The sequence below is a fragment of the Emydura macquarii genome, unplaced genomic scaffold, assembly GCF_026122565.2.
Source record: "Emydura macquarii macquarii isolate MOO-44397 ecotype Brisbane River unplaced genomic scaffold, CSIRO-AGI_Emac_v2 contig_3390, whole genome shotgun sequence".
In the NCBI taxonomy this organism is placed as follows: Eukaryota; Metazoa; Chordata; order Testudines; family Chelidae; genus Emydura; species Emydura macquarii.
Genome location: NW_027133527.1, coordinates 1,031,899 through 1,058,045, shown reverse-complemented (window position 1 = coordinate 1,058,045; position 26,147 = coordinate 1,031,899). Strand labels below are relative to the sequence as shown.

General features: G+C 52.8%; 2 protein-coding genes across 3 annotated transcripts in view; one reads left to right on the top strand and one right to left on the bottom strand.

Moving 5' to 3' along the window:
- PDAP1 (PDGFA associated protein 1) overlaps positions 1 to 6,284 on the top strand; it is a 9,425-nt gene extending 3,141 nt beyond the window's left edge. Inside the window, exons 2-6 of the mRNA XM_067534383.1 lie at positions 1,770 to 1,861; positions 2,441 to 2,548; positions 3,022 to 3,143; positions 4,517 to 4,668; positions 5,500 to 6,284. Of these exons, the coding sequence (XP_067390484.1) occupies positions 1,770 to 1,861; positions 2,441 to 2,548; positions 3,022 to 3,143; positions 4,517 to 4,668; positions 5,500 to 5,558 (533 nt within the window). The 3' untranslated portion in view covers positions 5,559 to 6,284. The remainder of the gene's footprint in view (positions 1 to 1,769; positions 1,862 to 2,440; positions 2,549 to 3,021; positions 3,144 to 4,516; positions 4,669 to 5,499) is intronic.
- On the bottom strand, positions 6,231 to 26,147 carry ARPC1B (actin related protein 2/3 complex subunit 1B). Of its 2 annotated transcripts, XR_010917345.1 has the most exons (11): positions 25,997 to 26,147; positions 16,836 to 16,909; positions 14,404 to 14,508; positions 12,885 to 13,107; positions 12,665 to 12,772; positions 11,742 to 11,948; positions 10,873 to 10,948; positions 10,587 to 10,787; positions 9,965 to 10,051; positions 7,677 to 7,906; positions 6,231 to 7,057 (listed from the first exon to the last, which is right to left on the bottom strand). XR_010917345.1 is itself a non-coding variant. In XM_067534381.1 (10 exons), exons 2-10 carry the CDS (start codon positions 16,897 to 16,899, stop codon positions 7,868 to 7,870), a joined length of 1,110 nt encoding a protein of 369 aa, XP_067390482.1. In that variant the 5' UTR covers positions 16,900 to 16,909; positions 25,997 to 26,147; the 3' UTR covers positions 7,653 to 7,867. The 2 variants fall into 2 exon arrangements, 1 of the variants encoding a protein (XP_067390482.1); XM_067534381.1 differs by lacking the exon at positions 6,231 to 7,057 and having other exon boundaries at positions 7,653 to 7,906.

Sequence of the window (26,147 nt, the reverse complement as noted above, 5' to 3'; positions counted from 1 at the left end):
ACTTCCTAAGATTTGTGGCGACGGGGCTCAATGGACTCCATAAGATTGGCTAGGAATTCTTGCAAGCCTCCTGCTTTTTTCAGCTCTAACCCCCTTTAAGATTGTCTAAGAGCTGCATGTGCGAGGCTCCCTTCCTAGAGACATCAGAAAATCTGTAGTGATAGACAATGTGAGGGATGGGGATGGGGACGGGGAGAGGAGGTAGCTGGGAGCTACTGAGTCTTATTGAGAGCCCTCCACATGAACAATTGTGCCCCCCTCCAGCCTTGATAGGCTTCTCAGGACGACTCCTCCCACACCACAGTAAGTGGCTCAGCTCTGATCAAATCAAAACAGGGGTTGCCTGCCTCTGCTGAACCACATCTCTGATGCTGGTTGACAAACTGACATCCAAACAAGGGAAAAAAATGTCATGAACGTTTTCTCATTATTCAACTGGCTCAACAACTGAGGTTAGTTGGATATTAATGAGCCACTGCTGGGGAGCTGGGGTTCTCCCCTCATACAGATCTCAGGAGGAGTGTTTTCTTGATCTTTCTCCCTCCATCTCTTCCCCACAAGGCTACCTACCGACCTCAGGGAATGAACAGGGAGGGACAAAAAGGTGAGAGGGATGTCCCATGGTGCCTGCCAGTGGCCCTCCTGAGATCTGCAGGTGGAGAGAACCCCCCTTGTGAACTGTTTGGGGAAAAAATAATTGCCAAGAACTTCTAGTGGTCACTTTATACTTTGAGCTCCGTGTCTGCAGGGAGAAAGGCTAGAGATTGTTTTAAAAGAAAGCTCAGGTCTCCAGCAGTCCTTTGATGTCCTGTGCCAAGATCACTCGAGCTGCCATTCTTCAGGAAACATTAATTGATTAATGTGAAATCAATGAAATGATTAAAGTTTGGTGCTAGGTACCAGGTCTCAGATAGGGCCGTACAGCCAGGGAAACTGATTTCATCTCTCATTTTTCTACCGAGGGGGTGGGGATGTGTGTGCAGGCAGTCAGGAAAAATCAGGGTTATAGCAGAAACTCATTTACAACTGCTGTCACTCTCTCATGGTTCTGTGGCAGCATAGTTAGAGTGCAGCTCCTTGCTGTGTAGGAAATGCAGGGTGAAGAGCAGCTATGGGATTTACATTTGGTTGCCTACCCAGGAAGTGAATCAGAGGCAACTGTGGATTTGGAGGGAAGGGGAAGGATGGTGTCATTACTAACTGACTGAGCCCTGGGAAGCATCATTCTCCTCATCCTTCCATAGCCTGACAGAACAGTGCTGCGGTGCCTGGTGTCTGTAGCAGCTGGGGGATAAGAACAGTAATACCTGCCTTGGAGAGTGGTGGGGACATACCTGGCAAGAAACGTTGAAATTGACCAGAGCTTTTATTTGCTAACATGATCTAGAGACTCTCATGCAGACGATGGGCTGTGTTCTTTTCTGGTGATGCCAGATATAAACTGGGCCCTCTCAAATACCGACCCATTGATGGTCCAACTGGTGCAGGCATCCCTAGAATCTGGCGGGGGTGAATTAACTACTGGGTGGTCTGAAAGCTTTTCTCTGAACACTGTTGTAGTTCAATAACAGTTCTCTGTGTGTTTATCTAAATGGCGCAAAGCACTTGACTAAGGTTGGTGAACTATTGGGCCCCTCTGTGTTCTTTTAGCTGTTACTGAAGGCAGAACTGATCTGTACTATGCACAACCACAGCCAAGAGAGAATGGGGGCTGTTGAGCTTGTGGAGACTTCTCACTAAATCAGCTCCTGACTGAATTTCTCATGCAGGTAGAAAAGGAGGCCACAAAGGCCGAGCAAGACAATACACAAGCCCTGAAGAGATCGATGCACAGCTCCAAGCAGAAAAACAAAAGGCCAAGGTATGTGTTCTCTCTATCACATGCTTAGCGAGATGAACTGCTGCTCTTATAGCTCAATTAGTTTGCAACTCATGAGGGAAGCCAGCTTGGCGTCCAGTGTTGTCAATCAGGCTGTCAGATGAATTACAATATGTGGAAAAATTCCTATGTTGGGTTTGACAATCTGTTGTTCTCCAGCTTTCCTGTTGGTGACTTAGAATTTTAGGGCTGGATCCAGCTCATGGTAATGTATGGGCAGTTTCCATAAAAAATCAATAGGGTATCGAGCACTTGAAACCGCAGAATGTGTCCCTTATTCTTTTCCTTTGTGGGAAGTAAAATGTGAAACATAGAATGTGATGATCAAGTTACCTAGCAGTGGATATCATAGGGTATATAGAAACCAGTGGGATCACTTACTGAGGACCCTGTTAATGCAGGTGATGTGAATCATGGGGGACACTTTGTCCCCTAAATGTATCTTGCTCTTGGATGCAATAAAAATAATGTTTTCACTGTGCTTACTTCTTGTAAAGAGTAACTACTAGATGTTGCAATTTCATCAGTTTACATTTTTCTTAATCTCCTGTAAATTCACAGGAAGAGGAGGAGCAAGAAGAAGGGGGAGAAGGGGCAATAGGAGATCCCAAAAAAGAGAAGAAATCTTTAGATTCAGATGAGAGTGATGAAGATGACGATGACTATCAGGTACCGTAACTCCCAATGTATTTAACATAGATGGGCACCACACATTCTCAAGGTACAACCAACCCGCTAATCCTTGAATTTTATTTTCTCCACACATCTGCTGGGCTCCTAAACCCAGATTTATAAGGACGGTGGGATTTTTTAAGGTTAAACTTAGTGTTTGCTCTTCTCCTGGTTATTCTTCCCTCCATGAATAATTTGTTCATTACAGTACACTGAAACGGAAGAAGTAGAGGTGGTAACTTTAATGATTAACAGTGGGGTTGAAAACACATGGTAAAGCAAAATATGGTATGGCAGTGGTATATTCCCTGGTAATAAGAATTTTTTAATGTCTGTCTAGGTTTGGTTTCAGGGGTGATGACCACATGAGTGAACTCTCTCCCCCAGGACGCACGTGAAGAAGACTCATTGAGCCTTGAAAGCTACAGAACTCATTGGTAACACACATCTCTTTTGTTTCTAAACTCTAGCAAAAGCGCAAAGGAGTGGAAGGGTTGATAGACATAGAGAATCCCAACCGAGTTGTTCAGACAGCCAAAAAAGTAACTCAGCTGGATCTGGATGGACCCAAGGAGCTGTCGCGGAGAGAGCGGTAACAATCCTCCTTCTCTCTAATACCTTGGAGATATGTGTACGTGTTGTATTTGTTCCTAGAATCATGTTCTACCCCCTGCAATGGCCAAGCCATCTAATGCCAACAAACCTGATCTGCTGAGAGTGAAGTTGACGTCTCAGTGAGGTCCTTTATTTAAATCCACCATCACAGGAGGTGTGAAGAGACTTATCAGGATTAACTTTGGATCCCAGTTTCATTGGGTAGGAAATTACATGGCTAAGTACAGCCAGCCTGTGTTGGAGGCTGGCATCCTTCATGTGTTAACTACTTATGCTAAACAATCTGTTCCACCTTGTAGTTAGCTGTGACACTGAGGAGTACCTTTCCCAGACCTGAAGAAGAGCTCTGTGTAAAGCTTGTCTCTCCCACAAGCAGAAGTTGGTTCAATAAAAGATATTACCTCACCCACCTAAAGTCAGGCAGCTTGGCGAAATGCATAAATGTTTGTCCCTCTGCTATATTATTACAATGGTTATTAATTATTTGTATTGCCCAAGCGCCGAGGAGCTCTACTTATGGACCATGCCTATACAACTTTCCTTTTTAAAAGCCTGATGTCTATAATTGGAAATTACCGCCCCAATGCATTAGCACCTAGTGCCAGAAAAATACCATGCCAAGGGTCACCCTGTTTGTTCCTGGTGTGTCAGGAGCTGTGGTATTGATTCCTGGGCTCTGAGGGAAGTTCTTTGCCCCAGTGGATGCTTAGATTTTGTTTTCAATCTTGAACTCAGTCGCCATGTCACATGTGAGCTTTTAGAGCAAAAAGTGCAGGTTTGATCCAATACTGATTCCTTCAGCTAAAGGATGGCTTGTGGGTAGGGCACTAAGCTGGGAAAGAGGAGGACTGTGTTCCGTTTTGACACTGTCATGCTATGGCATATTAGGCTAAATCACTTAATTCTTGGTGCCAGAGTTTTCCCTGGCTCAGTGGGAACAGAAACAATCACTACATCCCAGGGCTATTGTGAGGCATTTGAGTGGGGGTGATAATGAATATTAAAACGAAAGTAGCCTGTATTTTGAAATTAAAATATTAGCTCCTTTATTTAGGTATTCAGTATGGTGAATAGCTTTTCAGGCCACAAGCTAATCTTCAGCCTGGCTTTTCCCAAGCCCCATGCCTGCTTTGGAAAGGATTTAAACATTATTTTGATCTTCAGCCTCCTTGAACTGCAAGATCACTAACTTGGTAATTGGAGATTTAAAAGGCTGCACACATTTGTGCTCCAAGATCCGAGGTAGCTGCTGCGCGAGATTCATGCATTCTCTTAATCCCCTCTCTAATGCTGCCGATACTTCTGTGCTAATTTGGATACCGCGATGACTCGTGTGTTTCACTCAAACAGAGAAGAAATAGAGAAGCAGAAAGCAAAAGAAAGATACATGAAAATGCACCTAGCTGGGAAAACAGAACAGGCAAAGGCAGATCTCGCTCGACTAGCCATCATCCGGAAACAGAGGGAAGAAGCAGCCAAAAAGAAAGAGGAGGAAAGAAAAGGTAAGTCTGTTGCAATTATAGTAAAGGTTCCTCATTCAGCTCACCCCTACCTGTCTTCACGGACAGGCATACCACCAGGAGCAGTGATCTCAATATCACAAGCAAAGTAGGCATAGTATTCCCTTCCTACCAGTGCTGTTACTGTGTGCTGTTACACAGCTATTTCAGTCAACCCTAGAGTCAGCTATGTTTCATCCTTTGCTTAGGGGCTGATGCTACTGCATTAAGTGGTAGATTAGTTAGGCAGTGAGCAGGCAAAGTAAGGAGTGAATTGCTCTCTACATGTATAGCACTTCAGCTGAACAGGCAAAGGCAATGTCTCTTTACAAGATTTTTGTACATGCTTGCACCAGCAGTTTAGTGAATTCCCTGCCAACATCTTGAATATGGCTTATCAGAATTACATATGGGGTGAGGACTAAATGGCTCAGGAAACTGGCATTGGGATATAGAGCTTTGTACCTCTAGGTCAGAGGCTGACTCTTAATTCAGCTGAGGTATCTAGTGAACCAAAGTTGATTTCGCACTGGACAAACCTCGCCACAGCTGGCACAAACGACTGACTTTGCTGGCAGTCAGAGAGGTCATGGGCAGAATGGACTGTAGAGGGGGAATTCTCCTCTCACCCTGGATTTGGGCCCACCTGGAATTTTAACATCTAAGCCAGGATGGCGGCAGAGGGACACTCGCCCTGCTGCTATCTGTGCTGTGTGTGTAATGTGGCTAAATGGAACTCCATCTCCATGGCCACCGAGTCAGCACCAGTACCCCACACGCATCTGGAAACACTGATGAGTCTCTCTTTTTTTTTTCTCCTCCCCCCTCTCGTAGCAAAAGATGACGTGTCTGTGGCAGGCAAAAGACTGCAATCACTATCCCTTAACAAATAAGCGCAGGACATGCAGGAGGAAGAAATGCCAGGGAACTGTGCCTGATGCCTGCCGGGAACTCTGCCATGTTGCATACCACGTAGGGTGTACTGCAGCATCGAAGTCACCGTCACTTCCAAGAGACACTGACAGTGTGTTTGTCTTCACCTTGGCACAGAATTCCATTTTGGGTTGGGGGGGGCAGCTGCTATCTTCGGGGCAGAACCATGCTGAACAGCAGTTCTCTGTGTAACAGTTCGAAAACCTGAATGTTTTTGCTGTTTTTAGGACTAAGAACACATAGTCAGGGGCAGGGTGGGGGAGCCAGGTGGGAGGGGAAAATGCTTCAAATATTAGATTTCAAAACCTAGATTTTCTTTCGGCTTGGGGGTGGGGCATGGGGTTGGTAATCTTGATGAAAACCCAAAGGTCAGGGTGTGTATGGCAAGGACCCTTTTCTCCAAACAGCCCATGAAATTGAGCTGCAGAGTGTTGTAAGAATAGTCTGGGAGCCTAACTTCATGGTGATCTATTTTTTGCAGAGCTGTTCATTCCCACTTTCACCCCCCGCCCTTTTTTTCCTCCCCTCTGACTAGGGATAATGTCAGTTTTTAACCACATCATCCTTTGTTTAAAGCAGAGACTTCATTTTGATTGTACAATACGCAAGTAAAAAGAAAAACTCAATAAATTAAAAAGACCCACAGACTTGTATATTTGGCTGATTAAAATTTAAATTATCATAAATGCTTTGTCCTTGTCTTTTGTGCTTGTCAGCATAAAATCTCGTGGGCACAGGGTGTGCTTCCGTGGGATTTCCAGTTACAACTTGTGGGAGATGCCCAGTACCTGTGAGCTATGATGGTGACTTGCTATTTCATGTCATTGTTTTGCTCTCCTTTCCTGGGACTTTGTGCCACTTGCACGGTCAAAATGGAGCTACTAGAACAAGTCTGACTGTAGCATCTGGGCTGTACCTGCAGCTACAGCCTGAAGGTAGCGTGCTTTCCCTGCTTGGCTCTGGTGGGCATCTCACTTGATCTGTTTCACACACACATTTGGTTAGCATCGTGGAAGGGGTTATTTGTCTTCTAGCTTCTTTCTATCCATGTCCTCTTCAATGTGGAAGAGCTAACCCTGGATTATTACACCTTTCAGAGTTGGGTGGCAGCAGAGGGATGGGTGGCTGGGGAGGGTTAGTGTGGAGTTTGTGGAGAGGGGAGAAGTGGGTGCATTTAGCATGGAAAGCCTTGACTTGAGTGTTCATAGGAGGAGTGTAAAGTTTTGATCATCTGATCATTTGACCTGCAGTGAGTCTACATGAGACCTGTGTTAAACACTTCTCTCAAGAGTGTGTTTCAGAACTGCCTGTGATCAAACACACCGTGGGGATGTAAATTCCAACAATCAAAAGTGCCGTTCTGCTACTGGGGGAGAGTTGTCCCCTAGCTGGGCACCAGAACGTGATCCTTGACAGTCCATGTAAACGAGCAGGAAGGAATGCAGTGACCTGGCATTGCCTGGAGAAGGAGACATTTAAAAGTGGAAACCACTGGTTAAAATCCAGTGGGAACTATCTTTTTCTTCCTTCTATCTCCTTGTGTCTAAGTGCTGTGGAAAGATGACATGCCACAGCTGATTACTGGCATCTTTGAAAAGCCCCCACCTATCCGGCAGCTGTGCTGATCTCAGCCAAGAGGATGGCATGCTGCCAGGCGCAAGCTCTGGGTAACATGTTTGCACGTAGAGTTATAAAACCTGGGCAGCAATCTCTCCATGTGGGAAACCTGCTTCTCCTAGAGCAGAGTGGGTGGGTCTGTACATGGCGGAGGCAGGCATGGGCAGATCCCCTCTCAGTCTTTCCCACACAAAAGTTTCTTCTGTTCTGGCAATAAAGGGTGCCATGCTGGAGTGTAGCTATTGTTTGAAACAGGAAGCGGTTAGCAGGGTGTGAAACATGCAGAGACAGCGTGAAGGGACTCGCCCATGATGTCTGCTAGGTCGGGGAGAACTTAACAGTGACACTGACATCAATCTATGTGAGAAAGCCGCCACTTGATTTACATGGAGGAAAAAAACACTTTCTCTCTAAGCAATTTATGACCAGCAAAAAAACCAATTTCTTTGTATTTAATTTACCTCAACTGACAAGTCGCACAAGTGCCTTTGAACTCGGGCGGTTGCAGCGCTGTGGGGGGGAGATGTGTATCTGCAAATATCAAAGTTGTCTTTATCTAGCGCAACAAGCTTGCAGAAAAAGAAGCAAGCGGAAGTGGAGTGAGCGAGCAAGGCTGGCGCTGCTGCAAACTGGCCTTTCCTCACAGGCTCCATCACTTGATTTTGAGATCCTTCAGCGCAGACTCCAGGCTCTGCAACGAAAACAGCAACAAATGCTTTTCTCATGTGTGTGTGAGAGGAGTGTGAAGGAATAAAGGGTCTGGGCGGCCTGGCCAAGGTCAAGTAGGGGACTGGCTCGCTCAGCCAGAGCGCGGGATGCAAGCATAGGCCATGGAAACATGCCTGCTTTCCTGCTGTCGACTCCTTGCCTCTCCACCTCTCACCTCCCTAACACAGAGCGCTCCATGACCTCATCTCATAAACCTCGTCTACACCCAAGAGATGTACTCTTTTACCTGTATTGGGATAGTCAGTGGTACAAAACCACCTGCTAATGTGGACACGGTTGTACCGGTCTAACTTATTCCCATATGGGAAAGGGGTTAAGCTGCAATTCTAGCAAACACCTTTCTACCACAATAGCGATGTTCACACTAAAATACACCCTGACTGCTAGTTCTGTCAGTGCAAAAACTGGATGCACACCATGGCTTGGGGGGGTTTTATGCTGGTGGTGCACAGCTAGACAGTGTGGCCTGCCAGGTAAAAACATAGGCTAGGATGCATTGAGCATTCCCCAGCAGCCTCACAGCAAGAGAAGAACTCACGAGATGCTCTTCTATGGGCTGGGCATGTACAGCTCTCCCTTGTACCAAATGGCTGTGCAAATCGACTAACAGAGCCAGTGGGGTGCGTTCATTTCTTTCGCCGGCTCCTCTAATCAGCGAGGCTAGGCTTGTGTTCTAAATCGCCCTCTATTCGTGCTGAATTTTAAAAATACCATCCCAGGAACATTCCCCAGCGGGACTGGACACATTTGTGCTGCTCAAATCATGGACGAAGCGTCCCTGCAGAAGGTTACTAACAGCTCCGGGATGGGTGGAGTCGCCCGAGGTTCCAGCCGGGGGCGAGACGCCGTTCATTTGGCCGCACGCGTCTGCTCCCGTGCCACGCCTCGCTCGGGGCTGGCGGGGAGGTAGCGTTTATTATGAACTGACTCAAGCATTCAGGCTCACGTGAGCGTGGCTGTAAAGGGGGGCAGCACGCAGCCTCCGTGTGAAACGCTCCCGCTGAATGTGTCTCGCCAGAAGGAACGGGTGAAAAGCTGAGCCGTGCGCCGTGATGGGCAGGCGAGGAAATAGCCTCCTGTGGGCATCTGTCCCCCGGGAGCGAGCTGAGAATGGGACATTGGCAGGTGCGCTAACAGTAAGTAGCTAAATGCCTGCACCGGCAAACAGAGAGCATGCCATGGCAGCAGCGCCCAGCGCTGCGCTGGGGACGGGTGCGGTGGCTTTGAGCCTACACCGGAGGTCTGTACAATACAGTGGTGAGTCGAGGTGTGCGCTCTCGCTAGCAGGCCTGGCCTGCAGGCAGCCGTCTGGTGCTGAGCCGTAGCGCCCACGTATCTGCGCCTTTGCGCCACGTGAGTTGCAGAAGTGCAAATCAGTGGGCGCCTGGGGGGGACAAGCTTCGAATGAACTGGAAGCTGTTGTTACAATGTAATGTTCCCCGAGCACCGTCAAACAGGGCTAAACCCGCTTCCCTCTTGCTCTGTAGCCCTGGAACCAGCTGAAAGGCTGCGGCGCGACGAGGCCGGCCCCGTGGTCTGACTTTTGTTACCTGCTGATGAACAGCTGCCGACAGGTAAGAAAAGCAACTAGGGCAGAGACGCAAGGCTGCTGGCGGCCCATTATCTTTGTGAGCAGCCTAATCACTGGACTGGGGGGGGGCGACTCGCAAAGAAGTCATCGGCCACGTCCGGTGGCTTCCCCTGCAGTCTGGGGCTTTGACAGCGTGAGCCCAGCCCTGCTACATGAAACCCTTGCTGGTGGAGGCTGGGCTTTTCCAACGGGCCCAGAGTTGGCCTGGGAGCAGTTAGGCCAACGCCGGGTGCGTCTGAGTGACTCCCCTGAGCGAGCAGCACGCTGGGGTGGAAGAGCTGCTGTGCTGCAGGGCGTTCTCCGGTGCAGCTGTGGAACGGCAGCCGGACGCAAGGCAGGCAGCGCCACCGCTGGACCTGAGAGCAGGCCCAGGGCGCCTCCAGGCTGGGAGCTGCAAACACCTCTCCCCACCCTGCTGCGGTTGCTTACCTTGATATCCCAGATGCTCATCCCCCCGTCCATGCCCGTGGTGCAGAACTGGGAGCACTTGGCTTTGCCGCCGGCGATCACTGAAATCTGGCTGGAGGGCACAGACAGACATTGGACAGTCAGCTGGCATTTGGCTCCCGGGCCTCAGCATGTGACGGATTCTTTCTAAGATGGTGGGTTCAACTCAAGAGTTTATTACACTCGGGGGTTATTTTATCCCCTGCCACCTTGCTCCATGCCCGCCCCATGGGATGGTTGGCTCCACCGGGAGATCTCGGCCACCGTTTCCGTCTCCTGCAACCCAACCCACCATCTTCAGCTGTGCCGGTTGCCAGCCGGGGCTCGCCCCTCTAACAAGGCTGCATGGAGCAACTGGGGTCCAGCCAGGAGAGGCTGGCGGTCCCCGAAGAACAGCCAGGGAGATGCCAGCTTCCCGCCCCTGTCCGTTCAGGCTCCTGCAGCCACAAGCCTCTGTGGCAGCAAGTCCCACGCGGCAGTGGTCAGCCTGGAAGCCGAACTCCCTTGAGCTTAGGAGGCGGCTCTGGGGTTTGGGCAGACTTAGCTCCATCCCTGGCCCTGTCTCAGGGCCGGCCCCGTTCCTCTCGGGGCCCCCACCCGGCACATGCCTGATGCTGTTTTTGTGCAGCGTGTCCAGGGTGACGTTGTTGGTCTCAGAGCTGGCCTTCTTATCCAGGTTCTGGAAGCGCTCGCGAGCGGTCAGGCCACGCTGGGAGCTCTGCTTGGGGACGTCCAGCTTGCCACCGAAGGTCAGCGAGCCCTGGCTCGCGTCGTAGGTGAAGAGCATGGGGTAGCAGTCGTGGCCCTGGGGAAAGACCAAGAGCGCGTTCCGCAAAGCTGCCGGGCACCAGCGCAGCCGTTCAGCTTCCCGGAGCGAGGTGCAGACTTACCGCGGCCACCAGGCTGTTCTCGGTGATGAAGGTGACAGCTAGGAGCGGCAGAGTCTCCACCGACAGGGAGGCAACGCTAGGCGGGGAGAAGAAGCCAAGAGCCGTTAGTGCCGCTGCGCAGCTGTCTGGCTTCACGTTACAGCTTTGAACCGCCTGCCTGCCCCAGGGAACTTCGCGGCTTTTGCAACAGGCTCCCCAGATCTCCTGCCCAGGAGCCGGGAGCCAGCATGCCGCAAGGTTTCGCTGGCCCGAAGGCTGAGCCCATCGTGGTTTCCCGCACGATGAGGTGAGCAAGGGAAAGGGGCCGATGTAGGAGGGAGATTGTGACGCTTGATCCTGGCACGGCGGGGTCAGGCCGGGATAAGAGGGTGGCAGGCGGTGGGGCTGGGTTGATGCTATTTTGGCTGGGCTCTTCCCACTTGTAAAGTTGCCATGAGAAGCTGGGCGTTGGTGGCAGCGTCCCAGCCAGACGCCACCCTGGGTAGTTCTAACACCCCCCGCCTCCCGCCCACGTGCTGGATTCCGTCTTCACGGGCCGCCCTCAGCTGTTCTTGGGTGGCGCTGGGCATGGGCCGGTTGCGGCCACGTTTCGCCCTCAGACGTGGCTGCAGGGAAGCAGAAGCCACAGGCGGCTCCGCGGTCAGCCCCGACGCTCTCAACCCTGCTCGTTCCCAGGTCTGAACCCCGCCCTGCGCCCTTAACCAGTGAGGCGCTCCCTGCTCTGTGCAGACGGGCCCCCCTTCCCACGGGCGGTCATCACAAGAGCTGGGCTCTGCCCCTGTCTGCTGCCAGCCAGTTCCACCGGAGGCACCAGTGTCCGGGATGCAGCCGACGCATCCGGCTTCGTTACAGAAAAGGCTCCCGCTTACGCCATTTTCTTGTCGGCGTCCGCGAGGCAGACGGTGCTGTCGTGGCCGACCCACGCCACGCGGTTGCCGCTCGCGGAGAAGCAGATGCTGTGAACCCAGCCGCAGCTGCCGCTCGACTCAAACATCAGCTCCCCAAAGGGCATCTTGGAGCCCCAGGCCGTGGGGGACGGCCTCTCCTCCACTTCCTTAATGTAGGCCGAGAAAATCCTACGGGGGAAGCGAAGCACAGATCTGGGATGCTGCGTGCACTGGAGGGAAGGTGGCTACGCTGCTGACGCTCCAAGAAGCAGCGTCGCCCACCAGCCTGGGCACGGGTTGAGGAGTTAGGCGGCCAGGTGGGTAATCCTGGCGGGCGTGACCTTGAGCAAGTCGCTTGGCCCCTCTCTGCGCCTCGTAAGTGGGACGGTGATGCCCTCCGCTGCATGTTGAGCTCCAGAGAGGTGCTGAGTTTTGGTAGAACTCAGCAGGGGCAGTGACTCTTTTCTCCCTCCCCGGCCAGTCTCGGGCACTCCTGAGCGAGGCCCAGCTGTGTTACGAAGGGCCAAGGGCGACGGATCTTTGGCCCGGGGAGCTGTGCTGACCCACATCATAACGAGACACCCATATGGCGGAGAACGAGCAATCGGAAGCTCCCTGAGGGATGCCTCCCGCTAACGTCATGATACCATCATCTGCTTTACCATCCTCCTGCCGCACGGAGCACCTTTCCCAACCCCCGAGGAAAGGGATGGGTCCCAGCAAAACTGGCGAGGCAGCGCAAACCCAAGAGAGGGGTTATTAGCCAAACCCCGAGACGGACCCGTTTATCACCTTGGCATGCCAACGAGCACGTCAGTCCGGACGGGGCGAGGGCTCCCCACTAGAGGGCAGCCGTCCCGCTCCTTTCCTGGCTCAGCGGTTTTCCCCAAAGACTCTTCGCTCACCTGCATTTGAAGTCGCAGGCGCCGGCGGCCAGCAGGACGTTATTGGGGTGCCAGTCCAGGCTGAGGACGGTTGAGCGAATGGGCTTCTTGATGTGCTTGCAAACCCACCTAGGGCACAAGACAAGCCGGTAGCACGGTGCCTGACTCAGCAGCAGCTCGACCCCTTCCCCCCGGGGGGGCCTGTCCCCAGGGGCCGGAGCGCGAAAAGGCCAGAACTCACCAGTCGTTCTCCTGCTCGAAGTAGCAGATGGAGATGACCCTGGAGCCGCTGCCCACGGCGAACTTGTTCTCCTTCGGGGACCACTTCACGCAGCGGGCGGCGCGGTTGATCCGCAGGATGACCAGGGTGGGTTTCCAGACGCTGCCCTTCAGGGTCCACACGTAGGCGTTCCGGTCCGTCCCGCAGGTCACGATGCGGTTGCTCTCGGGGGCCCAGTCGATGCCTGAAACGCAGAGAGGTGGGTGTGCAGGGCGCAGGCTGGGCTGGGACATGCTGCGGGAGAGCTGCTGGCCCGTGCTTTGCCGGAGCTCAGACCAGATGACACAAGGGTCCCTTCGGGCCTGACCGTCTATGGCTCTACGCTCCCAAACTCCTTCCTCCCCGGCTCTCGGCTCCCCTCCCCGGCCCCTGCATCACAGCTGGACGACAGGCCCTCAGCGGTTGGGGTGTTTGGAGCCAGAGCTTTGGGTCTGGCCCATCTCTGGCATCAATGCATTGCCCCCTGGAACACTGGAGAGACACAACCAACAGCGGCCACACAAACCGGCCAACAGGGGGCACCCCTGCCCTTCCCTTCCTCTGCCAGCCTCCACTTCCAAAAACCCCTCGGCCTTCACTCCTGCCTTTGCAAGCAGTTGGGTGCGATTTGGGATTCCGGTTACAGAGCCACAGCAGCCTGCGGGAATGACTCAGCCAGGACCCCTAGGCGGCCTCTCACAGGACAGAGCTTTGCAGGCAGGAAGCTGCAAACGAGTTGCTTTGTGGAAGCCGGGCTGCAGGATCAATCCCCCTTTCCTCCCCTTCTCCTCCTCTAGCAGGCGGGGGGAGGAGAGCTGGCTGCTGTTCCCATTGCAGGCTGTCAATAGCACTCCAAGCTCTCCCATTAGGTGCAGCTCCTGTCTCAATTTAGACCCGGGCACTGCTTAGGTTTCCACTGTGCCGGTCGCCTGTGCCGGTTTGCTCGCTGCTGAGCAAATGATAGCGATGCATCCCTTCACCCACCACTGAAATGCAGCCACTTCTGGGTGGAATGTGGCAGCCGTCTGACAGCACACAGCAACACCACAGTTCAGTACAGGGAGTGTCGCAGCATGAGACCAATGGGGAATTCAGCCGGACCATGAACGGTTGTAGAAAGTGCCCTGGGTCAGGATGGCCCTTATATATCGCCTGTGAAAGACAGCACAGTGTCCCCTACCACCGCACTGGGACACTGGACACTGGACTGACAAAGGGACACCGGCTGAGTCAGCCAACAGCACCTCCTTCGGCACTGACGTGTTCCACGGATGTCTCCCAGCTCAGGGCTGATCAAGCCCAGCCTTGCTTAGCAAGATGACCAGCTGCAGCCTGCGTGGCTCTGCCTGCAGCTGAGACAATATCTTGAGGACACCGCTCCCGCCCCAGTGGGACTGTCTCCTCCAGCCCTGTCTCTCTCGAGTGTGTGTGTGTGTGTGTGTGTGTTTCCTGGCTGATCTCAGGGAAGAGGGACTCTAGGCCCAACGTCGCGTTGCCTCACCTGTCACCTGCCCGTTGTGCTCCTTCAGCTCATGGACCTTGTTCCACTTTTCCCCAGCTTTCTTGTAGATGTGGACCTCATGGTTGTTGGGGCAGATGGCAAGCTCTGCGGAACAAGAACAACCGTTACGGGGGCATGGCAAGCACTGCAGCTGGGTGCCAGTGAACAGCTGGGTCAGTGGATGACCATGAATGCAACATGAGGCTATTCAGGCTCAGATCATCCAGTGAGAAAGATCATTCTCAAGCTTCAGGGTGTTCTGTGATGGCCTGCAAGGGTCAGGCAGGAAAGCCTCTACCCTGGCTAGTGCTGGGCGGGGGAGGGGAATTGTCTAATCTAAGCATCAGCTGCTCACTGCAGTACACTTCAAAGAGCCTCTCTCTGTGCAACCCCCCCGCGTCCCTCCTCTTTCAACCTGCCCCGGCTGGTGTCTTCTCCAGTGCTGCCGGCTTTGTCACCCTGCGGCTGGAGCCGGATCCCAGCTGGCCGCACGGTTAGTCGCTGCTGATGTCGCTGTTGTGGGGAAGTGACTAAACACGACACCACTCGTTCCTCGTGATGAGGGGCAGGGGGCTGGGGGAGGGGAGGCGTGTGAAAAAGAGAGGGGCTAGGCGAGAAACTGCACACAGGCTGTGAACCTGGCAATAGCGTGTGATGGGCGGGGGGGGGCTCTGCACAGGAAGGTGGCGGTTATAAAGGGGAGCCTGAGGCCCTGAGTCAAGCCTGGCTGAGACCCTCCTGCGGGTCTGCCCCCCCCCCAGCTACCTGCGGGCTGTAGCACAAGGGGAAGAGCCAGATGGCAGCTGGGTGAGGCTAGGAGAGACCTCGGACCGGAGGGGAGCCGCTGAATGTGAATTGTCCCAGCTGAGTCACTCTGGACCCAGCCACACTCCTCTGCTGCGGTGCTGCCCCAGGCACTGATTTTTCAGCTCCGTGTTAAACCGGCGACTGGCAGGCAGGCTGCGCCCACCTCTGGAGAGGGTGACTGAGGCGTTCTGCGGGGCGGTTCCCTATGGAATGCCAGCTGTGCGCTCCTGGGGCAAGCTGCCAGGGGTGGCCCCCCGGCGGGCACTTTGCCTGTGCCTGCCCCATCCTGCCTGCAGCCGGCCGCACGGCCCATTCCCCCACCCCCCCCCCCAACCCCCTAAGGAAGGTGCTTTTTGTTCTGGTGAGCCGCACCACGCTCACTGCAGCTCTCTCAGACCCTCTGCCCCAGGGCTCCGCAGTGCCACGGCTGGGGAGGAGACGGTGTCACCCAGCCTAAATCACCAGGGGCTCTGCTGGCAGGCTACAAATGTGTTTATCTGTGTCGCGAACAGTGGCGGTCTGTTCCCTACAACCCGCATCCTGCACGCCTACGGGGCTCCTGGCTCCACGTCAAGGGGGCTCCAGGATCTTTGCTCTGAGCCTGCTGTGCTGGGCTGAGCCCCCTCCTCTGCCATCCCAATCTCCTGGCAGGCGTGGTGTGGATCCTGCTGGAGTGTCTGCCCTGCTGTGTTACCCACTTGCCCTTGGGCAGGCCCACTGACAGCAATTCCAGGCCCCAGGGCAGAACAGTCCCATCCCGCCTCTTCCACCTGTGGCCACGCCCACAGTCCACCCCAACCCAGGCCCCGCCCCACTCCGTCCCAGGCTCCGCCCCACTCCATCCCAGGCTCCACCCCCTCCCCGTTCAGCCTGCTCGCTGCCATCTCCCCCGGCGCTAGGTCCCCCTCCTCTCTTCCACCCCCCCCCCTTCACCCAGGTAGTGAGCGATACCCGGGGGGGGGGCTGAGCAAGGGGGAGGGACGTGGCGGCAAGCAGCAGAGTCGGGTGGGACCGGGGGTGGAGTGTGGGCGGGGTCACGGGCAGAAGAGGCCCAGGCTTTTTTAATTTGCCAGGCCACACACCCCCCTCCCCCACCGCCCCGCCAGCTGGCGGAGGCCCTGTTTCTGCGCGTTCTCCATCTGTATGAACTGCTTCAGAGACGAGACCTAAGCAAACTCCGGCATCCAATCCCACCTGCACACTTTCTGCCTGTTCAGAATTGGAAGCTGGCTCTTGCAAATGGCCCCTCCTTTTCGTGATGGCCCCCGGATGTGAAAAGCCCGCTGCAGACTTCGGGATGCTCAGACGCTGGATGGGACGTTGCGTCCCAGGCCCAGCTCTCCTTTAGCTCAATAGCGATGCTGGGACAACATGATTAGGTCATAGGCCCAGCCCCGTATGTCATTGCATTTGTCAAAACTAGATGTGAGGGGTCTCCACAGCCTGCACATCTGGGGCGAGCTTGGCTAGCAGTCGTGTGAGCCAGCCAGGAGGGGAATGTGGCCAGCTGTGTATTCCCTGTGCTCTGCCATGCATACCAGGAGTCAGCTCTGCTAACAGCAGATGAACCTGTTTTCACCCCATCGTGCCGGTGCGCATGGAAGCGAGGGGATCTAGCTACTTACGGGTTCTGTCCTTATTCCAGGAGTGGCAGCTGATTGGGTCCAGCAGGAAGCTTTGGTAGGCCATGGCTTTTCAGCTGCAACGAAAGTGAAAAGGTACGGCTGTAACGGCCAGGTTCAAAGATGACCCTCGCCAGCCACCGCTAAAGGAAATCGCCTCCCCGGGGAGCAAGCCGCTGCAAGGACTGGAAAGAGGAATCTGCTCATTGGTTACCCAGTCACGGCCTGACTCGACAGATTCATGGGGCTGCTCACATTGGTGTTCAATGACAGCTGGAACCGAAGCCCAGATCCTCAACTGGTGTCAAACTGCAGAGCTCTGTTGACTGCAACTGGCTTTCGGAGACACAGAAATGTAGGGCTGGGAGGGACCCTGAGAGGTCATCTAGTCCAGCCCCCTCTACTGAGATAGGCCAAGAGCACCCAGACCAGCGTTAGGCCAGCCTGTTCCTAAAACCTCCAAGGAGAGGGATTCCACAACCTTTCTTGGCTCCCTAGTCCAGAGCTTAATTACCCTTACAGATAGGAAACCCCTTTTCCCTCAGTTTTTCTTCCTGTGGGACCTCACCTGTCAGTTCTCTGCGTTCGTTAAAGTCTGCTTTTGTGAAATCCATGGGCCTTATGCTGCTGCTCTTCCTCCTTTCACCACCAATTCCTCCCAGAGTCAGAATCCAGTCTAAAACGGCCGTCCTTCTCCCCCCACTCCCTCCCCCAGTTACTTCCGCCGCTTTCTGAAACAAGAAGTGGCCCCCAGGACATCCCAAGAACTTTTCTGACGTTTTGTATTTTGCCATTTTACTTTTTCAACAGCCATCAGCGTCGCTAAAGATCCCTATTACTTATCAGGTCTTGTGTTTTGGATATTTCTGTTATTTCAAATGCACCCTCTACCTTCTCAGTCAGATTGGTTGTGACTTGTAAAACCCCTAGCGGTTCCAGTCCTGGCCATCTCATGAGCAGAGTCAACTAATCGTGACCTGCGTAGGCGTGTGGTCACGTGAGCATGTCTGCTAGGAACTAGGTTGAGGACCCACCAATTCATTGTTAACCTAAGCCTGGATGTGAACCTAGATAGGCAGCAGGTGAAAAGCCAGGAGGTCACGCACCCTTCTCTCTTTGGCCAGTCCTGTCCGTTCCGTAGCCCCAAGCATTTCTTCAGCCTGGCTGATTCTCACGAGGCAGTACTGGAACATATTGCGAATTTAGGCTGGTAAATTACTCCCCATGGGCATTTGGTTTTGGTGGAGAGAGATTTGTAGTGCAAAATCAGAAGAGACTTTTCTAGGGTCTCAAGGTCCCACACACAGGATGGACCCGGCCATGCCATTACTGTTGAATCCAGCCGTATTGCTCAAAGGACACAGCTATTCCTCCACCCGGTTCCCTTTGTAACGCTCCCTCCAATAGCCCTTTGGCAGCAACCTGTCACAGTGCAGTTAAAGGAAACCCGAAGGCCCTGATAACCTTCAAAAACAGGAAGCTGGCTCAAAAATGTGAAGGGACTTTCTAATCACTCGTGAACCTCCTTGGCTCTGGTTCCTGCGCCTGCCGCCAACAGATTCAGCACATAAGCATGTGCTGGGGATTGAATCTTATGATCTTGGTTCGTTTTGGTGGCTAGACCGGTGCACTCAAAGAAATCAGCGTTCTGATCATTGCTTCTTTGTGCTGTAATAGCCCCTCGAGGCCTCAGTCAGGGCAATGTGGCGCTCGGTGCTATACAGACCCATACATAAGACGGTCCCTGCTCCCAAAGCTCGCAGTCTAGAATAAAGTCGAGATGCAACAAGTGGAAGAAGATAAAAAGTGGGGGAGGGGATGCGGTGACAGCCAAAGGGCCGGGGGAGGCAGGGTTTCTGGGTTCTGCGGTGTCAAGAAAGCTCTCTGCATTGGGGCCAGAGGAAAGAAGAATTCTGCAGCACGGACAGGACTGAAACGACTTGCAACTGCTCCAACCAAATGGCTACGGATGTGCTGGGCTTCGAGCTGCACGTGGGTTATGGGACTGTCGGGGTTGTACCGGGGCAGGGCGCATGAAACCGTTGTGTGGCCAGGCCCTCTTAATCCAGGTTACTGGCACGTAACTAGGCGTCAGCATATGAGATCAGCAAGGAGGGTTCAGTGGGTGTGCCCCAGCTCACATGGACTCCTGACTGGCCCCTTAATGAAGGGGAGGGAGGGCAGGGGACCTGGCAGGGGCTGAGTCACATGAGCCAGTCCCACCCTTGGGGTTCCTTGCAGATGAATGAAGTGCAAAATTCTTCAAGTGTCACCTAGCTTCAGAGAAACTGCTGCCTGACCGTCCAGCTGCCCTTCGCCCTGGCCAGGCCCTTCACTGTGAGCCCAGCCCAGACAGCCTCTAACCTCCGTCAGCTGGAGTGCAGGACAGCTGAGCTGCGCTAACTCGTCCCGCCTGGCTGTACCTTAGCCTGGCTGCGCGGACCCCCTCCTTCACCTACCTCAGCTGCCCCGGCTCTGGCAGCAGATGAAGGAACAGCAGCGGCTCTGGGAACTGGGTGCACCAGGAACAGCCCCACCCTGAGTCACCTCCTTGCAGATTAAACTGCCACTGGCTGGGAATTTTCCCTTTCCTCAGACCTTTTTCTGCCCTTCCCCCTCAAAGCTACAGGCAGGTGGAGATAGTCACCCATGCTGGGGGGGTGGGGGGGGGGGTGTGAATTTAGTGCTGGGTTGACAACCTTAGAGGGGCTAGTCCTCTATTTATTTATAGAAGGGGAACTCTGGGGGCAGCTTCAGTGCAAACCTCCCCAACCCAGCCCGCAGGAGCCCAGACGGCTGTCGGGAACGGTACCAAAGCCAGGACCAAATGGCAGCAGAGAAGAGCGTTCTGTCACTACCAAGCATGACTGGATTCAAGCTGGCACCCGGGAGGTGAAATGTTCCGTAGCCCAGTCCCCGTCCCCGGAGCCATTCACTCTCCCACTGCTTGCCTTCCAGGAGCAACCCTACCAGTTCACTAGCCCGCATCACTGGGGCTAGAATGGGAGTGCATACCTGGCCCACCGACACCTCCCTTCTATTGAAGCCCTGGCTGCCCTGTAAGGATGCATTTTATGGCTAGATCGGAGGCATTTCCGTATGAAAGAGGCTGACTCAGATCAAAGGTTTAGTCATTCTGAATCAGGCCAATGGTCCAGCTAATCTGGCTTTCTCCCTCCAGCTGCGTCCACTTCAGGATGTTGCAAAAGAAGGAAACATTGTCTGGGCGGGCAGCACCTCTCTGAGGTCATGTCTACACTACCACTAATGTCCATAAAACTTAGGTCGCTCACGGGGCTGTGAATATTCTACCCCAGAGAGATGTAAATTATGCCGGCATAAATGGTAGTGTCCACAGTGCTATATCAGTGGAAGAGCTTCTCCTGCCAACACAGCTAAAGCCACTCGTTGGGGGTCATTTAATTAGCCTGACCAGAGATCTCTGTCCCGTCGGCTTAGAGCGGCTACGCGAGAGATCTCACAGCGGCACAGCTGCAGCGGGACAGCTGTGCGGCTGTAAGCTCTGTAGTGTAGACAGCCTGAGATGCAATCAATCAAGTCAGAGTTAGTATTTCTTGTATGTCTGCTTGTTTGCACTGCGGCTAATGGTTTTCGTTGTCCGCTTTAAGTGTCCATCCAAGCCACAGCAACACACTGCATTGTTCAGCCTGCAGTCACTCTGCAGCATGTTTTATTCCAGCTTCTGATTTAAACAATGCAAATGACACCAGTTTGATTCTGGCTAATGCTCGATTGTTCCTTTGAACACCCCAAACAAAGCAGAAGCTGTGGCTAAATGGCTGAGGGGATGTGCCTGCATGAGCCTCAATACACCGCTGTACCGAAATCAACCAAGAGCAAAATTCTCTTAGAAAAATCAGCCAAGATTGGCTTAACAAGTTGCTCCGACATCAGAGAACCATTTAAACAAGCAGTCGCTCTCTTCCTCTAGAAACTATTTTGCTGGCACTATTTCACAGTGTGCAATCACTCAGTCCCTTTGGTTGCTTCATCTTTAGTTTCCTCACTTTGGTTCTTTCGTGAGTTCCTTCCTCTTTAGCAACATCTCAGCTCATATGGTTAAAACATTCCTTTCTCTTCGCCTCCCCACAGCAATCAATCTACATGTCTATTAAAAACAAGCTGGCTGTTCGATCCCAGTGTAGTTCATGACTAATATCTTCCACTAGCCTAGCTCACTGCTGGCTTGTGCCACTGTACAGAATTCAGAATGAAAGAACCATTGTGGTGCGGCTTGAAATACTCAGCGTTGAAGTGGGAGGGGTTATTTTTACAGTGGCTTTTTTTTTTATTAAACCAACCTTGACTTTTAAACAGGCCTCGGCCAACTCTGTTGAAGGAATCGGAACCATCAAAAAAGCAACAGGCTCCAGTTTGCTGAACTGGGCTGCACTCAGAGGTAGTTTGAACCTCGAAGCCGATTTCATGTGGAGCACTCGGAAATTGCCAGGGTTCTCTGTGCCGCCCTCAGGCAGGACAGACAGGATGTTAATTGCAGCGTTTGCCGCTTGTTATTATTGGAGACAAAAAAGCATTTGCCCACTTTTTGGCAGCTGTGGAGGGGGAAAAAAAGTCTCTAATAACAGATTCCAGCCTCCCAGACCTGTGATGAGTAAGAAAAACAGGGCCCTACGTGCAGGAATTAGCCAAAAAACCACTGCCTAGTGGTTTGAGTCCCAGCAAAGCTCAGATCAACAGCCCATAATGTGCAGTCTATCCATGTCTCAAACAACTGTGACATCCAGCTCTGCCCTCCAAGGAATAGCTTGTGCGAATACTTGGAGAGAGTGGAAGATGTAGGATTTACCACAGTGGATCAAAGCAATGATCCTGCTAATCCCATCTCAAGCAATGCTGCAGGCTGGACAATTCATACACAGTTATAAAACCCATACTAAACCTAAGTGTGCAATGCTGTCTGTGACAGATCTGGCCACTTCCTGCACCCTCCTTGACAAACCTTCCTGAATTATGCATAAGTAGCTTTGGAGGCCATTGTATTAAAAATGCAAACGTTCTGTATTACCGTGGCATTGTATGTAAGATCTGCAAGGGGGAAACGTGTCCAAAGTCAACCCCGGAAAATGTTATGAGCGTCAAAGGACTATGTGAAATGATGTGCCAGACAAGAATGCACTTAGGGGACAAACAGGTGGGTTTCCTAGGAAATCTCTTGGCGGGGATGGCTTTGCAAGAATTCAGCCTTTCGAAGCTTCACCTTGTGGAGGGACTCTTTATCTACTGATTAGCTGTTCCCAGGGTCCCAAGCACAAAGATCCATATTGTACAAGGGCATGGCTTGCTGAGCCACCGAGCTGCTTGTTCTGAGCAAAAGCTGTTACGAATTTGTGACCACGGAAAACCCGTGTGGGGGTTTTGAAGGACTGTGCAGCTGGGGTCCTTGCTGGAGTTGGGGTGAGCACTGGTAAGTTGATTAGCCCGCGTGCCGGTTCTTCTTTGTGTTTAATGTTTTCTCTGTAATGCTTTCACCTTGGAGAACGCTGTGTGGTACTTCGAGAATTCCACTGTTTATAGCAGGCCTGGTTAGGCCGCCTGGCTCGCTGGGGAACTCGGTGTAGGTAGGAGCTGTGCAGCCTGGAAACCCCCGGCCAGGAGGGAGAGAGACACAGGTCTCCGCCCAAAACAGGTGCTGGCTAAGGACTCTGAAGCCTAGAAGTGGGTGTCCTGCTGGACCACAGAGAGGGAATTCTGGTGCAGTTATCCTGAACTGCGACACTGTCCTCAGAGGGAAAACTTCTGCCTGACCTCAGCTAGTGATCAGCTTATTGTCTGAAGTGTGATGACTAATCGCCCTTGTACTTTACGTTAGCCGGTAAATGCCAGCAACATTCTTATTCATATACGGCTTGTAATCACCGCTGGTTTTAAGGTATCAGAGCCTAGTTTACTCCTTTCCAAACGCCACCAAAGTTTTGTATGTTACGCTAAGGCTGATGTTCTAGAGAGAAGATTCTCTAATGGGATCGAGCGTCCTTTGTAACCTCATCTCAGCCGTACCTCACCTTCCTGGCAGGGGGTTCTGATTTCAGGTTTTAAACGATCCATCCCGGCTATAATCCCACCGCAGTCAATGAGGTTACGCCCAGGGATTCGTTTGACCCAGTGAACCAGACCGTACATTTTGGTGGTCACCACGCAGCGCTACAGCACATCCCCTTTGCATTGCTGCCGTGAGAGGTACAGGGAGCAATCCGACTGCAGCACTGGTGTGCCAGAAGGCCTGTCTGAATAAAACTGGCTGCAAATAGCAACTTGGGCCCAGAGCCTCACAGGTAATCTTAGGTGCCTAAACCCCATCGGAAGCAGGGCGTCTTTGAGGATCTGGTCCTTGCTGCTAATGTTCGAGAAAGTCTAGAGCAGAAAACACTTAAAGTCACTAGCCAGAACTAAGCAGCTGAGGTTGCTCCAGGAGAGAGATGGGATGTGTGTGGGGGCGTGCATTTACTGTGTCTATTTGTCATTTCGAACAGTGACCTGCAAAGGAGAAAAGGGGAGTTGTGCCTCCTATTCCCTTCTTTTGGATGCATCGAGACAGCCTGAAAGGTTTAAAAAAATATCAGGCTGGGGAAAGTTTTGCTAAATTTTGCCTGGGGAATATCAAGTTTTGCCTTCTGTCTTTTGCAGGAGGACTCCTTGGCTGCCTTTGAGAGCTTTCCTCCCCCTCCATTGAAGGCACTGGGAGCTGAATGGTTAAAAATAGTGAGCTTTGCTGCCAACTGCCTGCGTCAAGCAATCTGAATAACAATCACTTCCCCTTTTAGTTTAGGTTTCACTTGCCTGGATCTGATTTCACAGACCCGCTAGTTTTCCGGGCAGACTACAAGAGCTGAAGTTCTAATGTTCAGAAGAAGCAGGATATATGTTAATAAAGCCAGCTTTCCGGTCACCTTTATGCACAATAAAGAACCCTCCCCCCAAAAAAGGCGGGGGGTCCCAAACCATTTCCCTCCTTTGCTCATCACCTTTCATTCTATACTAACACCTCCTCCAACAGCTGGTCCATTCACCTCCTGAATCTGCTGGCTCCATCACATTCCCTCTCTCCCCGGAACAATCAGATACCCTGCTCTCCTAGATAAAACAAAGGTAAGTTTGACGCTCTTTGGATAGCCACTCATCTGCCACAGGCAGGCTGAGCCAACGGGGCTCGGCCTGGCTAGCGTCCTCTGGTTTCTCTCCTCCTCTGCTCAGGTTCGAGGCCCTCACCAATTAAGATGCCGCCTCGGGGGAGACAACTAAATGCTGGACCCAGAGGCCAGAGCTGAACCATTTCTCCCGACCATTTCTCCTCCAGCAGCTCAGCTCAGGAAGTTGCTCAGTAGGAAGGGCCTGGATTTTAATTCTGTGTCGATTGCTGAGTTAGGGCAGAAACAGCCAAAATCCTGGCTCAGCAGCTCTGCTGTGTGGCCTGCCTTTGAGCCAGTGAAACCACTCAGCAGGAAATTGTCCTTAGCACATGCAAGCTTAATGCAAGCCTCCTCCCCGCCCTCGCCCTGAGGGTCACCCATGTTAACCACTGCCCTGCCGAGCCATCACCAGTCGGCTAATACAGGGACGGGGCCTTATTGGCAGACCAGGTGGCATCAATGTTCCCTTTGGAGTCCATCGGTGTTCTGCTGTGCATGTCCAGGGGGAGGTGCTGCCAAGACACTCCACTGCCCTGCTCGGCCTGGGGTGAGAGAAACCACAGCCCGGAACCACACCGAGTCCGTCCCAAAGCCCTATTGTCAGGCCGCTGTCCCAGCCCCGTATCACACTGACATGCACTCTCAGCCCTCGATTTTCAATCCCATCAACATCTGCAGGGAGAGGCAGAGCTGCTCAGCTGGGCTCCCCCCCTCTCCCCAGGCCAGGCAATGCTTTCTACCCACCAGCTCCCTAAAGGCGGGTGCTCTGCTCTTTCCTTTCTGCTTCCAGCAAACCCTGGGGGTGAGACTCTCCACAGCACCTTCGGGACTCAGGAGCCCGAGACTCATTGAATCCCCTGGGATTCTGGCTCACCTAGGTGCTTTTGCTGTGATCAAAAGCACCCATAACCCCATCTCAGGCGAGGGGGCCAGCTAGAGCCATCACTGGGGGGTGACAACGGCTCTGCAAGCCAGAGTTTTCTCTTCCTTATTCCAGATAAACCGACTGGGCTGAAGGCACCCGCACCCTATCCAAGATTACCACAGCTAATGCAGGTCCTCTGCAAGACGCAGATAGACAGACTGGGCGGAGCTCTCCGCCCGCCTGTTGCTACTAGGTCCCTGCTCCAAGAGCAAACCCTGATGTTTTCAGCAATAAACACTGAATCAAAGAGCAGAGCGGCCAGCAGATCAACCTCACCCACACCTCAGCCGCTAAGGGAAAATGCAGTTCTTAGATCCAACGGCGCATTCCCATCTCTGCTTGCCCACAGCACATTAGCATCACGAGTTATGCAGAAATCTGCAGGGAATCTATCCCTTTGGATGAAAAGAGAGCACCCCAGCCAGTTCACGGCACATGTGCCCAGACACACCTTTGCATCTCTCTTTGCATCAAGTGTCCAGGTCAGGATTAAAGGGGGGAAAAAATCAAGGAGGGAAAAATCAAACGTGGAATCAGAGACCCTGTTTTTCCTGTCTCTTCCCCTGGTGTAAATCAGAAGAAACTGCCCCAAATTGAGCAGTGTGAGCAAGAAGAGTCGGGCTCAGCGTGCACACGGCCCCTGGGGAGAGAGCTGGGAACAGGAGCAGGGATAACGGGTCCGTGTCACAGCACACGGTTTTAATTAATTTCTGTGATATCCCTGCAAGTCAGGGATCTGTTCCACATCAGTGGAGTTTTCAGGCCTCCTAGAGAAAAAAAAATGCTACAATGGAAAAGAAACATTTTAAAAGGAAAAGAGAAAAAAAAAAGCCAACAGCTCCAAGGAACTATTGATTCAAAGGGAAAGGGGGAAAGCCCGTTTCATTCAGAAAGTTCATCCTGTCCTTGTAGGTCCGGATCTGTTCTGCTCCAGTGAAAGGAACAAAGATTTCTCTGTTGGTGGTGGCACCATTCCGGGGTTAAACATACGGCCAGTAACTTCGCTTCGGGAAGGGAACGAGCCTCCCATTTTTCTGTGGGGAAAAAAGAAGGAACTTCTGACAACTTACCTTAAAGAGAAGATGAAGAAAGCGGGGCGAAAGAGTCTCTTTCCTTGGCGGGCTCGCTAGTTCATGGACTCTGGGCAGTCGACACGAACTGCAGCCGAGCCAGCCCCGAATGAAAGGCAGAAGTCGAGTTCTCACTCTGAAGTAGCCTGAC